The following is a 14,523-nucleotide window of genomic DNA, read 5'->3' on the forward strand; positions in this document are numbered from 1 at the left end:
CTCTAAAATGATCTATGTGAGTCGTGATCTTATGCAGTTTTAAAGAGCTCTTTGTGAATTCTGAATTCTGCTCTTCTTTTAGCTGAACAGTGCCTCTGGATACCAGAGTGCCATTCTCAGTGCCAGTGGTGTCCTCTCAGGAGCCAGAGGCTTTGTACAGCTTCACATGAAGGGTAATTGAATTCCTTATGTCACATGTAAGCCTCAGCTACTGTGCTAATGCAATATTGATCAGAGGAGCATGGATGTTAAAGCACATTTTTTATTTTCAAAATTGTTACACGTTAAGATTGCATTTCAGTCACTGTTGTAAATCTTTCAACAGTTTTTTTAAAAATAGTATGCCAGTTTTATTTTTTTCCGTTTTACTAGAACCCCACCCCCAAAACCAAAAAAACCTTGGGTTTGTTTAAGATATTCAATTTAGCTTTGCAATGCAGAGCCTATCTTTTTTAATTACCAGTACCAACAAAGGAAGATAAACCACCCCATTCAAAGTTTGTAATTTAGACAACTTGTATGTTCCTAAATGAATCACACATAGAAAACCTTTGTTTGAGAAGTAAGAGCTACTATGGGTTCATTTTTAAAATAAGGCTCTGATTTGACAAACCAAAACTCTACTGGGTTAAGCCTAGGACGGATTTCGGTTAGTGCATTCTACAGTACCAGCTTATCCCCCTGGATTACACCAACCACTTATTTTAGCCGTAATGCTGGGTAAGCCATGAATAGAAGGCTGATGCAACCCAGGGGTAATTCCCTAGTGCTGTAAAATGCTCTAAAAAAATCCAGCTCTGGCTTGTCCATGTGGGGTATCGATTGATCAAATCAACCCCTTGGTTCTATTTAAAAATTCTCCAGAAAGCTTCCAAAACAAAAAAGCTTGTGGCTCATCAATAATAAAGACGTGAGCTACTCTGCATCACCACTGGGGTCTCTTTAGCTTTACGGATAAACTTAATGTGACAGAACAAAGTAGACCCATTAAAGGACTTCTATGCCTTTTGGCCTTGCTCTATTTAAATTCATTGTAAAAGGAATATAAAAAGAACCCTTCAAAACCTTCGCAGCACATTAGCAGCTACTGTTTCAAAGGAATGTCGAACTGCATTTGGCACCAAACAACAGGATCTTTCTTTTAGCAGAACAAAGAAAGAACATGGGAGAAAACAGTTCATTATTGTCTGCAAGCTGAGGTCAGCTAAACATCTCTTTGAATACACAAGCAACTATATCAGACACCACAACCCTGCTCTAAAAAGAAAACACAGCAGCCGAAACTCGCCTCAGACACCATGGCTGAAAGGGGAGGCAATGCACTGCTGTGGCTGAAGCTTTGTCTTGACTGCTTTATGCTGCTGCTCCAGAATGTTACATTGGGGAGAGGAAACTATAAGGATTTCAGATAAGGCCTCCCTGAAAGTTAAAGAGGTGCTTGTCAACATGAACTTCCTTTAATTCTCATTCTTATTCTTTAAAGTGATAAAATCAGGGGTGGTTTTCAATGGTGCCATTTAGAGTGTGGTATAGTATATGCCATGCTGGTCACACTAGGACCATATTTTATCTCAGCTTTTGTGTACTATATTGTATAACTATTCACACCCATGATTGTTGGCTCGCACAAAATGAATAATGCAAGCCTAAGCAGCGTCCACTTTTGGCATGATACAACCGTATAACCCTGAACAAGCTGCTTACTGTAGGTAATTCTTTTTTTGTTTGTTTGTAATAAAGCATGTTTTCTACAGTTAGAGGATTTTAAGTTAATTCTTTAGGTGGTGGTTTTCCTTCTATACCAGCCAGCGCCGGCAAAGCCCACGAAAGGACCGTTCCATTTCCATGACATACCTCCAGGGAAGCCATCCCAGATTTCCAGTCGATCGTAACGGCAGAACACTCCGGTGGGGGGGGTGGTGTCAGGCTCCAGCTCAAAGCTTTCAAACTCAACAATGATCTCTGCCATCTTGGGCGCAAAGATCATGTAAGTGCAGTCCAGATTATTGGGGTATTTCTCAGGGAATCCTGGGGATTTGATCACTCCGCTTGTTGTTGTGAAGTTTCTGGAACATTCAGGTCCTGAAAGACAAACATATATACAGTATATATACAGTAGACTCCCGTTAATCCGTGTTTCATTACTTCGTGTTTCGATAATCCGTGCGGTTTAATACAGTACATTATCAAAATGCATGAGTGCAGAAATCATCTGATCTATGCGGAAGCGGGTATTCACACTCTTTATTAGTGCGGAAATCAGCATATGTGTGCGGAAGCGGACGGTCATCATTTAATTAAATTCAATTAAATTGAGTACAGTATAGTGCAAGCCAACGGACAGTACTGTATTGTAGTTACTGAAACCAGTGACAAGCGAGCAGAAAGCAGACTTAAGCCTCTCTTAGCCTGGCAGTCTGAATATGAAGAGCATTTATGACAATTAGAGACTCAGTGACTTTTTTAAACCAGCTCTCTTTGCCTCTGAACAACGCTGATTATGTCCAGTATATATTTTGGCTGTTAATGGGACATTATATTTTATTTGTATTATTGCATGTTTTGAGTTTTCAATTAATAGCACAGGGATTTCAAGTTATTTGGGGGCATGCATTGCACAGCACTAGAAAGTGAGAAACAAATGGCCTGCTGTGAGTTTAGTGGCTAACTTTAGCCTAAAATATTTATTTGGAAAATCATCACACATTTCTGGATTAAAAATGATTACAAAAAAAAAAAAAATCTATTGTAGGGGATACATATACCTTTCCAGTATCCCTTAGTGAAGCCTTCCATCCAAATATCATACCTTTATAAGGGTTCCTTTTGGTTTTATTTGCAGATGTTGCAATAGACTTGGCTGACACCGACATTCATCGGTTTGAGCTTCAGGCTCTGTCAAACACTGCAAAACAACTGATACAAATCCTTTCTCTTATCCAGGCCCCAAAAAAAAAAAACTCTACAGTTATCAATAGCAGCAGTTTTACAAGGAGCAGGGAAATTGAAACAGTACAAACTGATAAATAGAGTGCCATGCTATGTGTGCACCCTATAAATACAACTATGCAATTGACTCTCTGAAGGTAGCCCAGGAATACCCTTCCAGCCCTGCATGTGTATAGCACTTTGAAACAACAGCGCTTGTTGGTTTTGTTTATATGTTTTGCTTTAAACCAAAAACCAGCTGTTGCTAGTTGGTGTCAGTGTTAAATTCTTGGGGACTCTGAAAATGCGCTATTTTAAAGTTTTTTTTTCTAACACCCTGAAAAGTGCATTGCACAGCAGCAAAAAATAAATAAATGAATAAATAAAAATAATAAATTACACTATTTACTGTAACTATTCAAATATTTCAGCTTGCTGGTTACCCATGACACGTTTCTACCATTATTTTAACACTAATAGGACAGACAGACAGGTTATTTTATGTCAAGGTTTTTAGGTTGATAATTAGACAAATGCTTGCTATGAAAGTAAAAGAAAAGTTAATAAGAACTGAAGAGTTAATCGTTTACATTTGTGCAAACAAGGTCAAATCCCTGTGTTACCCCCCCCCCAAAAAAAAAACAAAAAAAAAACCCTGATGTTCAAACACAACAATTACGGGGCCCAGACCTTAAAAAAAGATCTGACGTGGACCTTAAACAACAATTACACAGCCGTCATTCTTAAACCCATAGTCTGACAGAGCACTAAACACTTCAGCCCCTGCCCCCCTACTTTTTAAAAAAGACCATGTAGAAAATGAGTGAAGTTTTTTGACACACTCTAGGGTTGAGTTACCTAGAGGAATGACAGATACTCCACCAGATGTGACCTATGCCATCTCGGCAAACTGAATGTGAAAGTCAACTTGCAGCACACGCGCCCAGGCTGCCCTCCCTGGTGTTGACACAGGTGCAGACATGAAGTGCTCTGGAAAGCAGGGGCATGATAAGCTGCTGTTAACCTTCCTTTCAGGTAATACAAGCGGCCTGTCTCTTGACTGGGCTACTCCTGATATATCAACACAGGTTCCAAAAAAGTGTTCCCACTGCTGCAAGATCAAGAGGTAATTTGGAAGGCCCCTTTCCTGTGTTTGGTGTGGCTCTGAAAAAGTTCAGGATCTTAAATGAACGCATAACACTTTGGTTTGTGAGACGTCGAGAATAAAGTAGGATGTAATGATACAATAAATATATTCCTTTCCCAAGGATGGGGAGGAGAGTGTATAGGCAGTTCGTCATGAAACAATTTGCCAGAAACATTCAATACGTGTTTATTTGCAAACATTGGCTTTAACTAAAACAACATGAACTAAATCTGCATGAACTTGCTTTTACTCTTGTCACTCGTCAGTCATACCTCAGCTCAGACCACTCAACAGGAGGACACTTACCTATGAAATGAAGCTTATCTAAATATGCTCTCAGTAACTCCTGACTACTGAAGCTAAGCAAACAGTTAGTTTTTTGCTTATAGCAATTCTAAATCATTTTTCAATAGCTATTCTAAAACAGTCAACCCCTCCCAAAATCCATCCAGAAATGTGAATCTAAACAGCTCTTCCTCCTTTACCTCCTTTACCTGCTTTTCATTTTCCCTTTACATACATCACACATACATCCCACAGCAGCTTTGTGCTTTACCAGCGGGCCGGCACTCACCTGTTTTGAAGACTTCATAGCGGATAGAGAAGCCAGCCCCATGTGTTTCATAGTCAGAAACAAACTTGATGAAGAGCAACGGGGTTGTGGACAGGACCGGAGAGGGGGCAATCTTCCCACAGTGCTTCCCCACCAGTGGGGCATTCTCATCACCCCCATCCCGGACCTCTACATAATCATACCTGCAGAAAAGAGATGTCGTTATCAACCCGGTTCATATGTGCCTGTGATGTACATTGAAGTTCTGTTTGACAATAACATTTGAAAATGATTTCTGTGTCCCAGTTGTACGGTAGAATTAGTTTCGAATGACCAGATAAGATTCTTTGTTATGTTTAAACCCTCTCATATTATCCATTTTTATTTGCAGACAGAAACATGCTGGCTAAATATGTCACACAGTTAATCCTATTCTGGGTAAAAAAATCTATAATATTCAGTAGTGGGTTTTGTTTGTTTGTTTTGTTTTTTTGGTTAGCTACAAATATGAAGACATCTATGGAGAGACATAATAAACAAATTCACAGGAGGAAAAATGCATGAGAGTTTTAAACCTGAAAGAAAATGTAACATAAAGCTGCAGTATTCCTTGTGATTATTTTAGTTCAGAAAGTCAATCATTCCATAAACTTAATTTATTTAATGGCTCCACAATGTAAGTAGCCTTGTTTGTGACTCAGTGTTCTAGAAATTGTGTGGTTGATGAACGACTATTGCAGTAAATGCTGATTTTACATCACATAAAATTGTGGCGAACAAAACAAACAAACAAAAAACTATACTGTAAATAACCTAATGTTAAAGTGTTAACTGTATGTATGCATTGAATGTACCTAATTGCCCTTGTAATTTTGCCCTTGTAGTTTATTTCAACACTCATTGCTTTGAAGCACAGCAGTACCTGAGGGTTTAACCTTTTACTGCCCAGGGTATGTTCCCTTCCCTTACCTATTTAATGCCTATTTTCTCAATGTCAAATATATTGGACGTTGAGCAGCAAAGGGCTATATTATAGATTATTTACATTTCTGTTGCGTACAATCCATTTTCCATGTGCTATCTGGGAAACAAAAACTATTTAATTTCAATTATTTACTACATACAGCAAGACTGTGAGCAAAACCAGGGATTTTAGAAAGAAAGACCCACAGTGGAGATTGCCTTAGCCAACCCTCAGCGTGGGTCTAACCCCAAAAATTCTCCTGAATCTGCAACCAATTAAATGTAAGATTTGTAAAATGTTAATACCGTATAACCTCTCATGGCAATGCTAAAATAAGGAAACACGCTGGGTTTACAAGATTATTGTACTTCTATACCATATATATATTTAAAAAAAAAAAGCAAAGCGCTTCTTTTTCATTGGCAAATGGCATCCCTTGAGAAGGCTGTAATGTAAGGATGACTTCACCCAGCTCTGTAGCTCCTTTTATTGGAAATGATATGACCTCATCACTTAAGACCCTGGTTCACTGTGTGTTTCCGCTGAAGGAGATTTGTGGCTGGGAAAGGCATGGATCTATCAGGTGCTGTATTTTATGTCTTTTGTTTCTCTTGCCTACTATTCAAAGAAGCAATGTTACGTTGCAACTGTTTCAATTTGGAAAATTACAAAAGGTTACATAGAGTATGACACATATTGATGCTGGCCGTTATCTTACTGTAAATGCAAACTGTTAATGGACTCATCCTATTTGCTAGGCTTATTTTGGCAATGACACCTTTCCCTTCAGAAACAGCTGTGACAATATTGACCCCCTTTTTACAAATAACAGCTGTAGACAGCTGCTTAATCAGCAGATTGATATGCTGTCATAACTTTATTATAGAGAGAGTCTATTTCTCAACACCAGTAAAGCAACCAAGGAGCCCAGACAAAAGGACACTAAAACCTGTCAAGCCACTCCCATCTAGCCCTGCAACAAAAGCCCTCTTCTGCACACAAGACTGCATTTTAAACACTTCTCCCACTGCACATTGCTCTTCACTCCACTTTTGTATTGCTTGTGTCCAGAAAGGTCAACATTCTTGTTTATTTATGTTGTTATAGTATCACAATTGAGTTCATATACATTTTAATTAGTGTTTACGCTGTATTAATTATAATATTTAAGCCCCTTGTTTCCTGTGATTACACAGCGCTGAGCGTTACAAACTCATCTCATTAACCAACCCGTTCAGTCGTTTTAATCCAACATGGAAGTCGAGATGCTTCACTTTCAAAATGTCACAGTGTAAAGTGACAGCTGCTGTAACATCACTGTGTTCTAATGAGTCTGAATAATTCATTTGAATATGCATTTATCTTCAGCCTCAGACGGTATTGAATTCCATTTGCGAGGGATGGAAATAAACTACACAGAACAAGAGCAATGAGCCATGACACCTTTACTACTCGAGGACAAATCCCTTTTAATATCTGCATGCACATCTTCACGCTTCTATAAATGCCCTTGCCAAACATTTGTACCTGTGCCAAGGCCTAGAGGAGATGGTTTTAAGAGATTTACATGTCTTGCATTAGTTACATGTGCACAAGTCATCTGGAAGCCATTATATGATCATCTACAGCTTGTTCACCTCCTTGTTCAGCATTGAAATTAGTGAGGCTGCCAAGCACTGCTCTGCTTAGTCACTTTATAAATGCTTTTTAAAATCGGCGTCAGCAACCACCTGCAGGTTAATATCCTAGCCCGAGTGTTTAACAAAGTCCCCATTAACAAATTCTGAGCAGGCTTTGCGTCTCTTCCAGGGCTTTGGAAAACTCTAGGGATCATTCCATACTCATCTCATTTGTTTAAATTTTGAATTGAAGACGGACAGTCAAACAGTGTGATCAGTACAAGTGCTGGTAGAAACATTACTCTAAGAGCTTCCAGCCAGCTGAGCCTCAAGCAGGGGTGGCAGAGGGAGGGGAGGAGGTTAGGTATCTGTCCTAAATCTTTGTGATGGCATGTCCTCACCCCAATAACAGTAATGGACTAAGACAAAATGACCAGTTCCCAGAAGCTAAATTAATTATTTTTTTTTAAATCACTAGCTTCTCCAGTGACCTATACTTCCCCTTTTCTAAAGAGGGAATATGTCTGCAGGGAAACTTGGGATGGAATGCTAGGCCTCAAGTAATGCCCAAAGTGAGTCTAGCACGCATTCACCCTGAACTAATGGACAGCTCAATTGCTTTCTGTTTTGATGTGTTCTTCATTTGGCTTTCTACAGTTATTTGATTAGCCGTGTAACAGAATATTGAAATGCTTTTGTTATTCCAGTGCCTGTCTACATTTTTTGACATCAAATGCGATGGAATTGGGCAATGCAAGATCAAGCATTACCTACAATAATCTTTAACTGGTATATTTATGTATTCTCATGCATGTATTCAATAGCGGTTTGGGTGTTCATCTTTGCACAAAAAAAAAAAATCCCAAGTAGTATGTATGAAGGGCTCAATATTTCACTGACCTAAAAGTATTTTAAGTACACCTAATACGTTAAAAAGGATAATAAAGTTATCTGCAAAAATCTAAGAATAAATGGCCCGACAGAATGCATTAACTGCATGCCTTTACAAAAGAGGCAAAGTCAACCTAAAGCTGTGTGTTTTATTTCTCCCAACCAGCTGAATTATTCCTGAAACTCCTGGACAAGGACAGCCAGGGAATAATAATAATAATCATCATCATCATAAAAGACTGCCAGCTGTCACCAGGCCCCACACTTCACTGTCTTTAACGTGAGGCTAGTAACATGCCGTTGCTAGTGCTCAAGCGAAGCATTGCTAACATTTGCAGGAAACGTTTCCACTTTCTAGAAGGCCAAATGGATTCTTTTTTTACTGGAAGCATACACAGATTCAAATGTACAGATGATATGAATTAATCCTAACAATCTAGCTTTCAAGCAGTATCCTCTTCAGGTTTGTAATCACATCTTTCCAACTTCAGAAAGGGATTCCATTCATAGTTATACCCAAGTATAAGCCTTATTAAAACCCAGTTATACATTAGACCTGATATGTTTTAAAATTAACAAATAAAAACAACATTTGTAAAAGCTACTTTTAAAACCACACAGAACACTGAATATTTCTTGCAGTGGGTGATTATCATTAGCATTGATGGGACTGCTAGATTCTTATCTGTCAGCCTTTCAGTTTCGTCGTTGCTAAATCTGAACAATCAGATTAAATGAATTCAAGTTTTCACCTCCAATGACTGTTCTATTTCTTTGTCACACAATAAGTCATTATTAGAAACTGTGGCTTTAGAAACTAAAATGAGTAACCCAGTGACCTAAAAATTGCCCAGAGGCCTGCTGTTAACTTATTCCAGGCCCAGACTGCATTTCTCCATGTCATCTTTCTAGAAAGCTAGCGTTTATAAAAATAATGACTGCTATTGTATACAGCATACCGTTGACCTTAAAATAAATACATCTTCTGTGTTGCCAATGTTTAGATACTGCATATTTGCCATTTAAATATGGCTGACCATGTAACAAACAACATACTCACATGAACACAGTCTATAAAATTTATTAGAACATTGTATTACTTAATAACAGTCACCAACAAATAAATAAACTTAGGAATATAGAACTGAATTCTTCTAGAGTAATAATAATGTTTCTTTAATATTGATACTTGCAGGTCACCCAAAGATCTGTCCTTTGTAATAATATCCAGCAATAGCACAATAGTCTTGTTTATCTGTATTAAATTTCTCAAGTGCAGATTTCAATAGATTTTATTTTCATCTTCCAGTGATCAAAAGAAAAATGTGTTTTAAAAAACGTGCATTGTTTGTACATTTATTAATGTAGCTTGTAAATGCAAATGTTATTCTACTTTTTTGTTTACATATATACAACAAAAAACATTTATTTTGGATAAAGTAGCTCTACTGTTAGAAATAACATTATGGTTGAGAACTGTAACCTCCCCAGATGATTTCAGTCTCAGTAGTCCCACAATAGGGTGCTGGCCACCACAGTAAAACTATCTCTGGTCTTCAGAAACAGACTGCCAAGTCCAGCTTTCCAGCTATTATCAAGGCAACAACTCTTATATGTCTAGCTACACATTGCATTGACCTTTGAGAGTGTTTTAATTACAGGCATGAAGGGTGTGTACATTTGTGTGCTTTGTGCAAGAAAGAAAGAAACCAGAAGAAAGAAAGAAAGAAAGAAAGAAAGAAAGAAAGAAAGAAAGAAAGAAAGAAAGAAAGATTGTATATTGGCAGTCTAACCAACCCTGCTAATGGGAAGAAAAATGATCCATTAAAAAGAACCATTAACTGTACTTATTCAACCTTAATCTGTCTTTTGCCACCTTGCACTCAGGATCTGTGTATACAGAATCCATACAACTTAAAAGGGTTCATACAAAAGGTAAAGGCTTTGGGTGAAGTCTCAAAGTTATACCCATTTGCAGCCGACCTCTTAGACAGCAAGACCGCTCTAATGGACTAGAACATTAATAACCCAGAGGTCTTCCTTGGGGGGATCCCAGGCAGGCAACTGGAACAATGATTTTGTTCCTATACGCCCTACCCCTTTATCCTGGGAGCTGTACTGAGTGCCCGGGGGCAATAATTACTTTAATACGAATGATTCAATTAAAAGGTCCACCTCTCCCTTGTAGAAGGCAAGTCAGTCTTTAGCCTCTGTGCTAAATGTAACGATACACTGCCTGCTGACAGGGCAGCACAACCACTTGGCAGGGGGGGTAGAGGATCAGTGAACAGAACAAGAGCTGGCAGACTAAAACCTCAAGAAGTAACAATAAAAAAGATTAAGGCCTTCATAAGCCTTAATTACTCGGAACACACATATTGTGCCATGCGATCAGGCACAAATACAAGTGCACTGAACATTACTGAAATTCTAATAATTATCCAATTAGTGCCCTGACAAAAAGGCTCCTTCCTGTGCTCTCAGCCACGCATTCCTGTCCAGCCGTGCCCGCCTTCCTGTTTTGTGCTACTCTGTTGTTTTTTTGTTTTTTTTTTAAAAGACTGAATACATCAAGTGCCAAGAAGGGTCCCTATTTCTTAAGGGACTAACGCCTCGCCAGAGCGAAGAGGCAGACGGAATTGTCCCTGATCAAAAGACAAGGCAGGATTTAAGACGGCTCTCCTGCCAATTTCTGGAGGACAAGCTGACCTCTGGATCCAACAGTTCCCTTTCACTGCCAAAGTGGATGGCCACGGTCACGTAATTAGCAGTGGGATGTGCCAGTCGCTTTTGTCTGGAATGGATGAGCTGCTAAAATCTCATACAACACAACCTATGTCATCAGTGTAGTTCATCGCCAGAAACTGAAAATTGCTCACGTACCCAGACATGGTGTAACAAAACTGGAATAAAGCATGTCAATTAAAACAATCTTTGGTTTATCCAACTGGGAGGGTGTGAAGCAAGGCTTTTAACAGCTGCTTTGTTTTTCATTGAGTATAATTTAAACTTGTTTTTAGAAATACAAAATGTGATTATCTTTGAATATGACTTATTCTGTCAAACCCCCCCCCCCCAAAAAAAAAGAAAAAGAAAAGTCATTACAAAAATAAAAACAGTTTCAGTTAAGTGGATCAAATTATATTGGATTAAAACTGTACAACATTTTTTTATTTTGAATGTTGAATGAATATATAGCCTGATACCTGCATAGATATATAACTGACGTTTTTGATTTTCTTTTGCTATTATATCCACCATGAGTGATTAGAATAATACAGAGAAAAGGTTGTACTTTGGCTTTCATTATTCTCTGAGCTGTGCTGCGCTGGGCATACCAGATAGAATCATATAACAGGGTCCTGTGACTACAACTTCTTTTTGTAGGAACACTCCGCACTTCTAACTGGAACTCAGGAATGTTCTTAATTTTAAGTTGAATATGAGAAAGAATTCAGCTTTAAAAAATACCTGTACTGGTGGATTTGCATGATGTAGCCCCATGGCTACAGAATATTTAAGTCTGTTGAAAATAGGAAGCAAGTGCTACTGGATATACCTCTAGTTCTGCTTTGTAATTGTCACAGTGAGTATTTTGAATCTGTCTGAATGTCCAATTTGGCAGTTTCTAAATAAGGGGTTGGCAATTCACAAATGTTGTGCAGGTATCAAGTCGTTCATTCAAATGTTGTACCGTACATACAAATTAGAAAAAAAGTGTTTTTTTTGTTGTTGTTTTTTTAACCAGGACGTACATGGCGGTGATCTGTATGCAATTTATGGTTCAAATTCAATGTCTCACCAGATTACTACATCCAGTTACACAGAACGTCTACCGAATTAAATCAAGAAGAAATATTGTTGAGAATATTGATCTGTATTCAAGTAGTTTACAACCAAATTATTAACACATACTTACTGGTCACAATTCAATACATTATTTGACTGTGTCGCATTAAGATCTGGCTTCGATTCCTCTTAGTTCGCAATATCTTTTCTTAATTAAAGGTTTAGAAAAAAATCGATGTGCAAAATTCCTAAATTAAATGAAAGTGATTATGTGAAATATGATGAATTTAGTACTACTGAATACCTTTAAATAAACTTGGAGTTTGTTCCTACACAACAGTGAATGCCTCGTATAAAATATTCACATACATAATGAAGAATAAAACACAATGATTCACAACAAACAACGAAACAATCATTTATTAGCGTTTTTAATTTCTATTATTAAAATGTTCTCCTAATTCCTGTGTTGCGTTAAAGATCAGTTAAATACACACATGCTTGTCTGTAATTGCTTCATGTCGTGAGAACATCATGAGAAATAAGTACATAGACTTTGTTTCTACAGTACATTGGATTTTATAGCTCATTCACTTAGCCCCACAATCCTTTTTGACAGAATGTGACTCTAGGGAGCAGAGCACCCTTGTATATCAACATGTCTAATTTCTATAGGGCTGAAGTAAAAGTAAGCTCTGCTTTCACAAGACCCCCCTCCCCCCCCCCCCCCCAGGAATCACAAATAAACTGAATTAAACTGCAGCTGCATTAAAAACGTCATCCATAGATTATGGATTTTTCCTCAAGTGACCAAAGAGGCAAAAATAAATTTTACTAGGGTCATAAACATTGCTTTCGATGGTGGATATCCATGCTAGCTGTTTGGGTGCTAAACAGTCACCATCAGCCATGGATTACAGGGTTTATGTATTGGACTCATTGCTCCTAAACTACTGAAGCGAAAAGGCGAAAGATTACATTTTACTTGGGTAATAAAAACTACTGCTGCTTTTAAATGAAAGGTCAGCTTACCAAAGTGGGTGTTAAACTACTGATGTTGTTAGCAGCATTATACTGCACTACACATGCAGACCCTATGAACATTCTGAAGTCTAAACAGTGCTTTTTCCTTGAATAAGATATTTTACTTTTGGGGTGAGACATTTATGAACCTGCAATCCATCCCCCTATGGCTCTTTGAAACCCCCAAACCCAACCCTGCTGAACACTCCACAAATCTCAATTTCCTGGAAACAAGACAGCAATGCAAAACATGAACTCTTGTGCTTGGAAATAATAGAACATATACTGTACTTCATTCATGGTAAAACATATGCATGCTAATGTCAACTGAAAAGCTGTTTTAATGTACCAAGTTGGCTTATGAGATCAAAATGGCTAAAGAAAATATGTACAGTATAAAAGTTATTAATGTTTTATCGTTTGCCTCGTGGGCAGCAATACATTTAAACACAGGATTCCAAATATATTGATTTTAAATATCGGACTCTAGCATTTTATAAATTGATTTGGGGGGTTGACATAGAAAATCTTGCAACTGAACCAATTTTGTTATTGACAGAAAAGTACACGGTTTCAGCTGCTTCTAACCTTGAATCTTAGTAAATGTTTTCCAGCATTGAGTGCTTATCAACAACATACTGTATGTTGCAATTTATATACAGTACAGTGTGTGGTTTATGTTCCCTGTTCACTGAGCTATGACAGTTTACTGTGAGTCAGATATAGTTTGCATGGACTTTGAACACAAGTGCATTTTATTTGGGAAAATGATAAGCCCAACATTGAAAACTTCACCAGAAGTAAAAATGAGCCTGTTTCAGTCTGACGGTTTCCTTTTTGAATCCTGTTGTTTCGCAGCTGAAAATATTTTTTATGTGCTGATAAGACAATGTGTAGTGAGCAGAAGATTTCAAAATTAGTCGTCGCCAATTTTTTACCCCGGTTTTTCCCCCAATTTAGCATGCCCAAATATTATCTGTATCCTCGGCTCACCGCTCGCAACCCCCCCACCGACTCGGGAAACGGCGGCTGGAACACGCGTCCTCCGAAACGTGCTCCTGCCAAGCCCTCATTTTTCGCACTGCAGATCCACAGCAATGCCACCAGAGGACAACACAGATCTGACGGCTCCACTGCAGAACCACAGGCGCCCTATTGGCCACAGGGGTCGCTGATGCGCGGTGAGCCGTGGATTCCCCTGCCGACCTAAGCCCTCCCTACCCGGGCAGCGCTCAGCCAATTGTGCGCCGCCCTCTAGGAACTCCCGGTCACGGTCGGCTGTGACATAGCCTGGATTCAAACCTGTGATCTCCAGGCTATAGGGCACATCCTGCACTCCGCGCGGAGCGCCTTTACTGGATGCGCCACTCGGGAGCCCCAGAAGATCTCATCTTGATAAAAAAACACTTGAGCATTGTGTGTTGGTGTCTTACTTATACAGCGGCACTCACAGTGCAACACACATTTTAGTTTGCTGGCATGGCATTCTCCCCTGAAAATGTCTTACATATTTCTCCAGGTTGTGTTGTAAACCCGCTGTCTACCGCCCAAAGCTGTAGGATTGGCATGCTAGCATTTTTGAGTTTCTTCCAGCCATAGTAAATGAATA

The 14,523-nt window shown here is 38.7% G+C and overlaps 1 protein-coding gene across 2 annotated transcripts in view; it reads right to left on the bottom strand.

Annotated features, from left to right (window-relative positions):
• Positions 1-14,523, bottom strand: part of LOC117400198 (neuropilin-1a-like) — a 45,711-nt gene that overhangs the window by 24,755 nt on the left and 6,433 nt on the right. For both annotated transcript variants that reach the window (XM_059023268.1, XM_059023269.1), the window contains 2 exons: positions 4,650-4,831; positions 1,855-2,082 (listed from right to left, as the gene is read on the bottom strand). In XM_059023268.1, coding sequence (XP_058879251.1) covers positions 1,855-2,082; positions 4,650-4,831 — 410 coding nt within the window. The remainder of the gene's footprint in view (positions 1-1,854; positions 2,083-4,649; positions 4,832-14,523) is intronic.

The sequence above is a fragment of the Acipenser ruthenus genome, chromosome 4 (assembly GCF_902713425.1).
Source record: "Acipenser ruthenus chromosome 4, fAciRut3.2 maternal haplotype, whole genome shotgun sequence".
NCBI lineage: Eukaryota > Metazoa > Chordata > Actinopteri > Acipenseriformes > Acipenseridae > Acipenser > Acipenser ruthenus.